General features: G+C 32.6%; 2 protein-coding genes across 9 annotated transcripts in view; one reads left to right on the top strand and one right to left on the bottom strand.

Moving 5' to 3' along the window:
- LOC129750161 (solute carrier family 25 member 16-like) overlaps positions 1–6374 on the top strand; it is a 67745-nt gene extending 61371 nt beyond the window's left edge. For 5 of the 8 annotated variants that reach the window (XM_055745410.1, XM_055745411.1, XM_055745409.1 and 2 more), the window contains exon 7: positions 4919–6373. In XM_055745410.1, coding sequence (XP_055601385.1) covers positions 4919–5095 — 177 coding nt within the window. In that variant the 3' untranslated portion in view covers positions 5096–6373. Of the gene's footprint in view, positions 1–4918 lie in introns of all 8 variants that reach the window. The other 3 variants (XM_055745414.1, XM_055745413.1, XM_055745415.1) reach the window with 2 other exon arrangements.
- Positions 6086–13377, bottom strand: part of LOC129750160 (uncharacterized) — a 183309-nt gene continuing 176017 nt past the window's right edge. Inside the window, exon 7 of the mRNA XM_055745406.1 lies at positions 6086–7773. Coding sequence (XP_055601381.1) covers positions 7713–7773 — 61 coding nt within the window. The 3' untranslated portion in view covers positions 6086–7712. The remainder of the gene's footprint in view (positions 7774–13377) is intronic.

Raw genomic sequence — 13377 nt, 5'->3', positions numbered from 1 at the left:
TTCGATAATTGAAACCAATTTTACGTTCCTCAAAACTCCTTTTTGCCATATTTTCTTTTCAATTTATATGTAAAATAACGTCAGGAACTTGAAAACAGTGAACAGTGAATGTAGACGCCCCTTTCGCCGACCCTTGACACGGAACATGCTACCTGGAGTCAATTGCTCATAGTTTATAATCCTCATCTGAACATTTTCATCTCAATCCGATGCATGATCACGAAAACAGTGAGCAACTAACATGGACAGCCTTTTTTTGACCACGAATCAAAACTTGACACCTGAAATCAATTATCTTTTCTGTAAACCTCCCATGTGTCAATTTTCATTACAATCCTATGCCCAATCAAGAGAATATCGTAAAATCAGTGAACAGATAATAACCCTTTTGCCGACCCCCGAGTCAAGATTTAAAACCTGAAAGCAAAAGAACGTCCCTCAAAACTACTATGCGGAAATTTTCATCACAATCCAATGTAGAATAACGTCAAAATCACAAAAACATTAAAGTTGGGTATGGACGACTCCTTCAGCCAACTTCTGATCCGCAATTCGAAACTTGAAATCGATTGCTGGTCCCTCAACGCCAATATCGCAAAAACATTAATCAGTGGATATGGACGACCCCTTTGGCCGACCCCTGACTCTAAATTTGGTAACTGTAACTGATCGTTCGTCTCTCAAAACACCCATGTGCAAATTTTCATCACAATCCGGTGTATAATAACGCCAATATCGCCAAAACATTAATCAGTTGATATGGACGACCCCTTTGGCCGACCCCTGACCCTAAATTTGATAACTGTAATCGATTGCTCGTCTCTCAAAACACTCATGTGCAAATTTTCATCACAATCCGACGGAAAATAACGTCAGTAACGTGAAAACAATATTTGTCTTGTATGGACGACCCCCTTCAGAAGGGGTCGTCCAAAAATCTAATAACATTTTTCATCATTCCTGGTCCTAATGAGCATCCATGCCAAATTTCAGATCTCTAGCTCTTAAGACGGCTGAGTCTATAGAGGACAAACAAACAAACAAACAAACAAACAAACATACAGATAATTGCTTTTTATATATATAGATGGATTTTGAATTTTTTGTATGACATCGACTATCATTTCTGGGATACTAGTTAGGATTGGGTTTTGTTCACATGAAATATATTGCAAAACCTAAAAAATATTTCAAAAATTAAAAAAAAATATTTTTTTTTAACTTTTAGTACATCTCTGGTGATTTTAGAATGAAAATTTTCATTTCCGGTACTAATCAAAACACATTGCGCTAATTCAGGACTAAATTCATTGCGTCCTGAATTTGCCAAAAAAAATTATAGCTATTTTTGGCAGTAAAATCAACCAAACAAAGTTTTTGTAGGAATAGAAATAAATAAATTGGAAAATTCCCTACAAATCTTGCAGGGGACAATGAGGCAGGAGGAGATTGAGTGCACCAAATGTTGCACGATCCGATATTTTCTCTGGTTGTGTATGGATCGTAATTTTTTTTTCCAAAATCATGATGTTAAAATTGTCCAACAAATGTTTCGTGTAGAAAATCGATACGAAAAATGATTCGTTCTTCCGTAAAACCTTATTTGCCGTAGAAGGAATCTTAAGGTTTTGTTTAACAATTAGTACAAAATCACGAAAAAAAAAACCAGAAAAATTCAAACTGTCGTTAGATGCATATTTAACAGCAGAAAATATCGTAAAAAGGTCTCAATTCATCTGTAAACATTCCAATTAACATGATTCAGTATTATTTTTGGGAAAAGTTAAAAAACAGCTGAAATATTGACAATTTAAGTCATTCTGTGCAACAATGGGTAAGCGGACAACGGTTGGCAAATCACCCTAACTATTTTCTCGCTACTCCTACCGCTTTGCCGTCTTCAGCAAACTTGTAGTCAGAGATTTTTTCAGGTCAGTTCTATATATTGGAATTTCATATGCATTGCGTGAGAAAAAAATATTCAGGAAAATCCAAAAAATACATTTTCCAAACAAATTTTCGCATTTTTCCATACCAAATTTCAAATCAAAAGCCGGGTAGCTAAATCCCATTATAAATAGCTGCAAAAATTTTGTCGTTCGTTTAGGCCAAAAAAGAAACCTTTAAGGCTACAGCGTTTTTGAAATTCCAAAAGAGTTACAAAACGACACATCTATGGTAGGGTAAATGCGCCTAATTTCGCTATATTATGTCAGAGGTTTTCAGCTTTGATATTTGCATGCTGAATCTTTAATTCTTAGATTTACAATTTTTTGGTAACTACATTCCAAATTCTTCTCTGAACTCTGTTTTGGTTTGAAATAATCATTCAAAGCTTAAATTGACGAGAAATATCATGTTTTATAAAGTGTGTCGATGTTCCTAATTTGGCAATAATTGTTCCTAATGTTAACATACGAGGAAAAATGTATCCGCGTACCCAATATTAAACTATTTGTTCCTCATTTTTCATATGGGTCTGTTTTTTTAATACTTTAATGAGAAAAATCTCAAAACTCACCTTTTTATAAATTTTACAACGTTTTTTGAATATGAATAGATAAATAGGATTATTTAAATCCTACACAATATTCCTTCACACTAGTTTTGAAGAAAGTAGTAGATGTTTAGCTTATTAAAATTTAAACTTTACCTTTTCCAATGGATACATATATTATATTTCAAAAAGAAGAAAACTCATTGTATTGAATACAAATAAGATACAGTCAAACAGAACATCATGCAACAGCATTGTAAGATGCAACATTTGTATACCACAACACTTATTTAACTTACATTTAAGTATATTAAAATCACATTTTTTTATAACAAAATGATGATGCCATAGTTTCTCACATCGTGAGATACTTTTTTTTTAAATTTTTCATTCTCATAGAAAATTTGAAAAATCAAAATTTTTACATTTTTTAATGCCGTAAAATACTTTACACAGTACGACGGATTGGCTTAATGATATCACCTACAAACTTTATATTGATTTTATTATCCTATATCAACACTGTTGGTGTATAAATGTTTTTCGGACAATCATTTAATTTTTTAATTAAATATTTTCAGAATTCAGTTACCAGTCTGCGCTAAAATGCATCCACATGCAAATCAATGATTCAAAGTTTAAATCTTGTTTCCATATGCTGGAATATGGTTTTAATTTTTTTATAGTAGTTTTTATCCCTTACTGTTTACAGCACGCTTATGCTTTCTTTTTTAAAAATCTTTGACCGAAATAATAAGTATCAATTTTAATTCTAACAGAATCAAAAATAACTGCAGATCGTGCTTTATGCGCAAAAAAATCACAAATAAATAAAAAAAAATCATAACTTTTCACACTTTGTCATTTGATTTTTCAATAAAAACAAAGGTTTTTGCAACTTACCCCTTTTTCTTAGTAGGGTCAAAATCGTATGTTTTGTACATTTAAAAATAATTGGGGAAACCAATTATTTTTCTGCCTACGTTAAATAGATGTCCCTTTAACCTTAAACTTTTGATGTACAGGCGGTATGATTATCTGTGGACATTAGGGTTGAAGAAGTCATTGAAGTTGAAATGTGTTGCATGATCCCCATGTGACAATATACAACGTATTTTATTTAGATTTTTTTTTCAATTTTTCCTTTCGATTCTGTTCTTGTTGAGAAACTCTCTGTAACTTGATGGTTTCCTTTTCTGTCGCGTAGGGTGCGTTCTTTACAACATTTTTAGCTATGAGATACACTGAAGTTAAAAAAAATATATCATGTTTTATTAACTCAAAACAGTTTATTTTAACAGATCGTTGAAAATTAAGTTAAAACACAATTCAATCAATCAAATTTAATTAAAATACATTCTATGACTTTGATATAGTTTGGAAAACTTTGACTATGTCATAATTAGGAACACATTGAAAATAGTGTTCCTAATTGTGGACATAAGCTTTTTTCAGTTTTTAAACTAAAAAATCATGGTTCTAACATACTTATTACTAAAATCATGATAAATAACAATCCGACAAAAAATTTCAAAAAAATCGGTTGACAAATTCAGCTTTTATCTTCCATTTCTTAATAGGTGTTTTTTAAGAAATTTGCTAACAACTCCATTCAATTTGAACATACTTTGAAACAATCCGGATTTTACGAAAAACCCTGTGAGTTAGAAAACTAATTTGTTTGTAAAATGAAAGTTCACATGATCCGTTGCATTATAATTTTTTTTACAATTGTGATAAGTGAAAAATATCGTCAAAAACAGTCAAAATCGAACGGTATGTTAACATTAGGGACACATGCCAAATTAGGAACACTTACCCTACAGTAGAGTTATCTATCTTAGTGAATGAAGAATAAACCATGATAAATCTCGCGCTTCAGGCTTACATTGATGATTGGCTTACCAAAATGTCACATGCCTAGCTTAACCCTTCTAATAACGACCAAAATCGCAGAATTTTATTATAAATCTAATAAAAAAGGTTGAAGTAGAAGTGATATCGTCGTTTCTCTTAAAGAGTTAATAAAGATCTCACTACGGGAAGAGTTGTATTGAGTCTGAAGTGTGAATAGGATGCTGAGACATTTGGCTGGTAAGAAGCAACAAATACTGATTTTTTAATTAGATTTTTACTGATCTAATGATTGAGCTTAAATCAAGAGTTGGTTCAAGACAAATATTTCATCTGGAATTATAACTTGAAGTAAAACGATAAGTAAATATATTTCAAAATAGTGAGTTATATTATATTCTATATTTTTATAGTATACTGATTTTCAGTTCTCAGCTCGTTCATTTCTTTATTATTATAAGTTGCATTTATTTTAAATAACTACAAATCCATTTATAGTTGTTCTCAGTTTGTTGAATCTATAAAAATTATCAAGTTCCTTACTAATCAATGTTTGTATTTCCTTGCAGCATGGGAATGTTCCGAACGCTGGCCATCATCTACAACGAGAACGGCATCATCAAGGGCCTGTACCGGGGCATGTCCATCAACTACCTGCGAGCGATTCCGATGGTGGCCGTCTCCTTCAGCACCTATGAACTGATGAAGCAGACCCTCAATCTGGACACCGGCATGAAAATATAAGACGGCACACAATTAATCACACTAAGATGCTTCCGTAGGACGATTAGTTTTTTTCTAAGATAAGCTTAAAATCAGCACAGATGCGCGATATTTTTCTACACCTAAGACATAAGGTAGAGTAGATAGTTAGTGAAAGATGAGGATATGAATGTTGAGACGATTGTCTTTGATACTGTTTTAAACTGTTAGGGAGTTTATGTTTTTGGAGTCAGGATAAGATTGTATTTCGATCGAGATACAATGCAAGAACTGTTTTAGCCTTTTCTTTCTTGACTACTTGTTTGTTTTAAAGGTATATTAGCTCGAATTGTTAGAATATTTTACTCTTTAGACAACTTTTGCATTTTTCCACAAGAAGCTCAACTATCGATAGCTGTAATAGCATCAGCAACATTTAGCAGCTCTGTCACCACAAAACATGCCAGTGTATTTATTAAATCGTTTAGAATGAATCATTGTTGGTTTTTTCTTTCTTTTTTTAAGTAGTAAATTTTAGTATTACTTCTCCCTTTCTCTTCAATTTTTACAAAAGGTGTAGGCAATCGGTTCGGTATGTGTAGTGAAACGTAGTACTTAAAAAATGTTTTAGTTTGTTCCAAAACCACTAGCCAGTAGTAGAATTATTAGAGTTCTTGTGTTATAGAGCTGGTAGAAGCACAAAGCCAACCCAAAAACAAATCAAAAACGAACTCTTCAGCCTTTATCGTAATCGAAAAATGTAAGGATAAAGTTGCCGACTAGAAGATGTTTCCAGAAAGGGCACATTTAGTCCGATTCTGAAGCCAAGAACCACATACAGGGCTCCATGAAACCTGAAAACGCTATCCGTGACATTTAATTTTTCTTTCAGTAGTAATAATCGAAGATACAGTTACTGATGCAAAGACAATTCGAAGGGTGATGTTCTCTGTTTTGTTTTGTTCTGTAAATAGACGCCTTAAAACTTCACCATTTATCATGATAAAAATAATACACATTTGTTCTATTTTTTGATACAATATATGTACGTAGTTTATTCCGTCCGAAATAAGTTTGTCCTCACCATTTTCTCCAGTCATTTTCTACCCCGATTTGCTTATCTAAAGTTCAATCCATAGCAGTTGATTTGCGTTTTTCTTATGAACAAAATATTCAACACACACTTGATTCGCTATGTGAATAACTACATATATGTTAAAGATTCTTACAGCTTCTTTCGTTTCTCAGTTTAGAGAACGATCCATAGAAATAAATCAATAGTACAATCTTAACACTTGGGTTTTGTTTTTAATTTAGAACTATACAGTTACACATTCAAGAATACAACAATATTACAGTACGTTAGATTGACTCTTGACTAGATAATATTTTGTGGTTTTATCAGTTTGATTTTTAAATTTATAACTTTTTTTCCAACGGTAGGCAAAATTAAGGCTTGTGATTTACTTTTTTCGGGGAGGAAAAACTGATTGAACTGTGGAAAATATCCGGTATATCACACTCATTAGATGAAATGACTAGCATTTAGATTAAGGAATTTAGATTTGATGGTCGACTACAGAAATCTAGTTATTTGGTCAGAACTTCTCCAAAACTTTTGGTGTTGTCGACCAGATTCGCAGATAAGGAAATTGTTTGAATTTGACGAAAATTATAAAGCAAGTTATTGATTTTCAATTTGTCGAATTGAAATTTAAAAAAATCTTCAACGGGATCATTTGAACAGTTATACAAAAATATCTGTCATCTATCAGAACGTCCCAATGATTTATCTAAATTTTCTTTCCTTTGAATTGGATTACTGTCAAACTTAATGTTGTAGGTATTTTCGTGTTGTGTATCCGTCTTATAGTTTCGATTTTTCTTTTTCAATAGAGTGAAAAATCTAGCTCGTTAATCACATTTATCAACATTTAACATTTAGGCTGATCGCTTCCTAGTTTTTTTTGTATTTTCATCTGCCTTAGCAATAAAACGTCAAACAATTTACAAAGGGGTTTTCCTGTTGATTCAGTTTTGTTTTTAAACTTCTCTGTTAGGCTTATTGTTTTCTGTTGAAAGTATTTATAATGATTATATAGAATTTTCATTCACTGTTATAGTTCTCTATTGTTTTTATATTATTTTGATGTTGTATTTTCTAAAGCTTTGTTTGCATCTGGAAACCCTACTTCTGTTTATTTAGTCAATCCTTGAAGCTGCTCGTTTAAAGATTCATGAGTATATTTTCATCATCAATTGATAGTCAAAGAGTAAATCCTATAGAGACAATTTAGTTTAACAGTCCCATTCTACAATATAAGCCATTCCGAAAAAAAAACTCCATTTAACGTTCCTGTTCCCTGTTTATCGGTTAGAATATTCCATTCCAAATGTTCCACTTTATTTCTGCAACAAATACTGAGTTGAAAATTTAAAGCCTTCCTTTTCCTTCCACAGTTTCCGAATAACTTTCCTTTCACAGTTTTAGTGCACCTCGCCGCCGACGGATCTAACTGTACCTAAAGTTTGTTGTTTGTCGTTCCGGTTCAGTCGCAGTATCCGCCATGTGACTCGCTCGGGTTGAATAACGCTCGAGCAGGTTGGAGATTGGGAAAGGAGTGTGTCCTGCCGCTCCCCACCCCCTCTAGGATGCTACTTAGGAGTTCCATGCCATGACGACCTTCTTGAACGGGACAAAGATGCCGTGTTGAGGTTCGCTGAAAAAAAAAGGAAATATAACTTCTGTTATTCATATTTAATTTTTGTAAAACATGTTAAAAACTCTTAAAAACCGAGATATAGAATTGATCATTTTGGATAGATAGATGCTAATTTGGGATTCTTTCTTTTTCTTCTTTTTCAGAAAGTGAACATTCTGTCGAAAAAAAAAACTTACGTCCTCGATTTTTCTTTTCAACAGAATCTCTGTTACAAAAACATTGCTAAGATTATAACGGCCGGACCAACCATGTGGTAAATACCGCAAAGCAAACGGGAACAAGGGAAGGAATGAAGCGTGGAGTTCCCTGCCAAACACCTCATGTGGATTTTTTTTAGATACATACATGATTCAGAGTATTTGAAATCACACTCGTCTTCACTTAATCCTTTAATGCATGACTATTTTTTTTATGAAAATAGTGGTTATTGAATTAATGAAGTAATAATATTGTGAATTTTTGTTTTCATCGACAGGTACGATATTGGATACAGCATCGGCCTGGATTTCGGGTAGAAATGTTTCGCCACCGCGCTCAATGTAAACACTCTGGGAAGAACTATTATTACCAGCAGATACCTTCTTCCGACATTTTATATTTTTCTTTTAAAATACTTATAATCTCTCATTTTAGCAATCTTGTTTGATAGAAAAATGTACTTTCTGCTAAGATCTAAGTCCTGGTTGTTATGATAATATAAATCGTATTTCATGTTAAAAAAAATCTTAATTTCTAAATATTTTATGGAGTCTCGTTCTGTGTGTCGTGTTGAACGGTCAAGTTTTTGGTTCGATCCGTCCGCATTAACTTCTCGATTCTCGATTGCCTGAATATGAAGCCGCCTCATGAAGAGTGGAAGTGAAAGTTAAGAATAGTTACTGCATTCCGAAGAATTGCAAGTGAAATTGGAAGAAACATTGTGAGAAGCCCTCGTTATAGTGAAAAGATTCCAATCAAACTTAATGAATTTAATTTTGGTGAAAAATCGAATCAATGGACGCGTCTGTACAAGCCAACACGAGCCAAACCAATCGAAGCAAGCGAAGGACACCAACAGCAGAAACCCGGTGAGAACGTTTCAAATCACATGTGCTTTCCTCTATCTATTTTTTTCTCCCCCATGACGAAGGTAACTTTCTTTATCCAGCGTTGCATAAAAAAGTATGTCTGTTTGTCTTATTCCGCTACATTAGGACCACCAATCAATAAGTTTCAATGATGTAGAGGGAGAGATGTAGACTGTGTGATTTTCCTTCACAATGCTAAAATTTCCTACCAACATGTGTTACTAGATAAAGCAGGAGGAAAATAGTACTTGGGAAAGAGGGGAGGAGGGAAGGAGAAGCAAACTTTGATTGTCGGTATTTAAAATAAAAAATATCTATTCGTAATGTAACACCTGTGTTTGTGGGAGCAGGAAAGGTGTGCAAACTAGACATCGAGACATATTCGCGATTGCTGGGCTGAGAATCAGAGAACCGTATATTCAAAAAATCCAGGGGTAGAATAATCTCAGCTTCAATTTTATCATCATTTCTTCGCTCTTAGTAATGTGACAAGTTTTGGTTGTGTTTTTTTCTAAAAACTTATTCGATTCACACAGAATGAAGGTATACTGGCGCGTTTGGCGTTGCGTACGCTCCTGCGTTGGGATTGTCTAAATAGTCTCGACTGTCCATGTCGAATAAAATCGAATTGAAACAGTAGGGATAGATGGATTTATTTTTGTGACAGTGCTTTAGTTTGAGGTAGAAGAAAAGGATGGAGCTTTATTCCAATCTTTCGCCTTTATGTTTTTCTCACTTATGTACTAGTTCAAGGTTTTGAATGTTTGCATTTTCATGTTTTTTCTGAATCATAAAAGATTTACATTTTTAATATTTTTTACTTTAAAAAATGAAAGTTCATCGTTTGCAGAAAGGTTTTGAAGTAATCTCACTATCAAGTGCTTTTAAAAGGGTAAAATATTTGTAGAACCTTTCGAGCTCTTAACAGACCTCGAAAGGTTTAATGTTCTATTAATGTTTCCGTTTCTTTTTTATTTTCAAGAGCGAGTAAAGGCGCTTTATCCTTGGCCTAAGACCAGAAATGATTGTACACTGAAATCCAAAACAGTTCAACGCAGAAAAATTCAAGTAAATTTTTAATAATCTTTAAAAATCTTTCATCAAATAAATCAAATTTTCAAAAAAGAATTTTAGTTTCAAGTTTTGTGATTTCAGTGTACCAAATAAATCATTTTCAGCCCATGAAGAATGGTTCTAGTGATTGGTGAAGTTACATTACATTTAGCATGGTATTTTCATCACGGAGCATTTTTCTTAGCATGCTTCCAACGATCCCCTTTGAAACGTATGGTACTGGTGGTCCACGTTTCTTCCTGTTCCTGTGTTCCAGATTTCTCTGCGTTCTCTGCTCCATGGTAGGCCCAACCATTTTATGTTTTTGATCATTTTGATGTGTTGATGTTATGATCCTAAACATGAACAAAGACAAGAAGAATAATAATACACGCTTATTGTTCTTTGGGACTCAGACATAAGTTCTGGCTGTGGAAGTACGATTAGTGATTAGTGATTAGTGAATCTTAATTTCTAAATATTTTATGCATAGCACGACAAAATCTGTCAATCACGGCTGATCATCGTATATCGGTCGTTTCACGGATTTTTTTTGCGAATTGTCGTATACAAAGATCGAGTTCATCTAATATATAAAGATGAGTTGGACAGGCGCGGTCCTATGGGGGGGGTGATCGGGGTGATCACCCCCCCCAAGCGGCAAAAAACCGTTACGAAGTACTCGCAAACGCTGGATTTTATATAAAAACTTAGAACTTTTCTTAGTAGGTGTACATTCGAATTCTCAAATTTTCCCACTCCGTGGGGGATTTGTTGAATTTATTAATTACTTAATAGCTTAAGATTTAAAAAAAAAATCGGTCAGCAAAACTTAAACAGCTGAAACTTGCAATTCCCTGAACCGAATTTTACCAAATAACTTTTGTTGAGGTAATTACAGCGTTGAATTCGAATTCGCTGACCATATACGCTTCCGGCCATAAGTTTGGGATCACCCCCTTTAAAAAAAGCTAAATTGTTTGGCCATATCACAGTCATCTTATGCCATATTGCTTTCTTCTGATCTCATTCTAAAGTCGATGAGCAAAACCTTCATCGTAAGTTATTGGCAAAATGTATATGTTAACTTCATATGACTTAAACTTGGCTTAAAGTTGGAAAATTTGGGTTGGGTGGACCGAATTTAAAAATTTGATTTGCATTTGATTTTTTTTTCATCAATATCAAAACAGTATGGTGTATCGCCAAAAAGCTTGGGATCATGCGAAACATGCAATTTAATTTCGTGCGATTCTCTGTCATCAAACAACGTTTCGCTAATCTGATAAGTTTCCGGAATTTCCGAAAAACCCGAAGGGGGAAATAAATAAAGTTTAAAGTAATTTATGTAAATTCCAATAAAAAACTCCAATATTTGAAAGATTACAAGACTAAAAAACAAATTTAAGAAGATGAGAGTTATTTCACCTTTTGTTTTCTTGATTTCATTGAATTATTCGATAAACAATTACTTGATTTATAGGTTTTGTGCAATGACATAGTATGCAATTATGTAGCATACAAGCTTCCGTGCAATTTATTCCAATTCATTTGTTTTTCGCATTATTTTTTATTGTCCCCCCCCCCTCGCGATTTCCAACTCCGAGTGACAAAAGAAGGATTTGAAATTTGTTCCGGCCTTATTGTAGATCGGTTTGGCTCAATGCTTGATGGATCAACATATCTCGATCCTTTTTAGTAGAAGTAAAAAGAACTTGAGACTTTAAGTGTTAAATTGCCTTTGAGGCCGTTCAGATACCACGTGGACAAAAAAAAAATAAGATTTTTACCCCTTTCTCCCTCTCCGGGCACAAATGTGGATATTCGACAACCCCTACCTCCCTTCTCCAGATGTCCACCTAGACAGATTCGATTTTTGTTGTTGTTATTCCTTATTTTGAAATGTTTTTGAAAAAATTAGCTTGGATTGTATTGGCTTTAATCATTTATTTTTCTTTCGAAGACTCGTTTACTGTAATATTTTACGTCTTTCATTAGCTTTTATGCACTTGTACCCCTTTGGCTCGAAGGAAGTCGTACATTTTGAGCCGTTATCACAATTAAACTATTTTTATAATGATCCATAGTTTTTATCAAAAAAAATCAATCTTTAATTTGAAAGTTAATTAAGTTAGAAATTGTTATGATAAAGTTGTCCTGAGACCAAATTATGATTAAAATTATAAAAATAAATTTCAATCATGGGGATTTTATGGAAATAAAAAATTACATTAAAAATACGAAACTTAGAATATTGGTTGAAACTTGATATCAGTTATGCTCCGAATCCTATACAAAGCTCAGAAAATTGTGTTTTTCATTTTTTAGCACTATTCGGTACATCTCTAATGATATCTATTCAATTTTCTAAAAATACTGAAAATACTACTTTTAAAACTAAAGGTGATTGATAAAATCTGATAAAAAAACGAGTTCAGAATTTTATTTCCAAAATCAGTTTATACAGCATAGGTTACAAAAACTTGCCAATTTTTTTATTTTTCCCAGGTGAAATAAAAGTATTCCTTCATCCCCGACTATTTTCTCGGAAACAAGGCAATCGTTCAAGTTGAATATTCGGAAGATTTTTTTTCTAATTTTTGACCAACACAGCTAGATTTCAGGATTCACACCAATTATATCGCCGATACTGTTTTCAGCTCATCTACACAACAATATTTAAACTTTTGAGTAGAAATCCAGCTTAATAATTTAGGTTAAAAAATCCATTCTGAATCTGAAAGTTTTGTTATTTCAATTGCAATTGGTTATGACTTTTCACTGAAATATTGAAAGAGTATTAACTTTCAGAAATTAACTCTTCATTCAGTATTCCTTTCTTTTATTCAAACATTATACAAAAAGTTTGGAAATATTGAGAGCATGAAGAAAAATTTGATTTTGTTGATCTTATTTAGAATTAAATTTATTTTAATAAATTGAAGAATTGGAACAAGAATTAATAATAATTCGAAACTCTCGAACAACGATTCAGCAAAATGTTTCAGAAAATAATTAAATATTCAGTTTTTAATTCAAAGCTATTATTAACGAACACTTTTCTTAGAATAATTGTTTTGAAATTGTTGCAAAATGAGAATCATTAAAATTTTGGTGAGGGTCTTACGCTGATTGATGCCCAGTAAAAATATTGTGGATAACTTGAAGATTTTTTTTTTACGTTTTCTTCTACGAAAATGTGTGTTTAATTTTCATTTGTGAAATGACGTTTAAAGAGTACTACGGAAAATTCTTTAAAGAGTACTTAAAATTATAATTTTTAACCAATTGTAAAAATTACGAAAATAATCTTTTTATCAACACTTTTTCGCAGTGAGCATCTAAGATTCACAAATTGTTTTATAAAAAGATATAAAAAAAGTGTATTGAGAAAATTTGTTAAAAGTTTTTACTATTTTTTTCTGATTTCAAACTATTTAAATTACACACCTATAAACCTACAAAATACAAGTTTTATTTG

The sequence above is a fragment of the Uranotaenia lowii genome, chromosome 2 (assembly GCF_029784155.1).
Source record: "Uranotaenia lowii strain MFRU-FL chromosome 2, ASM2978415v1, whole genome shotgun sequence".
Taxonomy (NCBI): domain Eukaryota; kingdom Metazoa; phylum Arthropoda; class Insecta; order Diptera; family Culicidae; genus Uranotaenia; species Uranotaenia lowii.
This window is presented reverse-complemented; position numbering and strand designations above follow the sequence as displayed.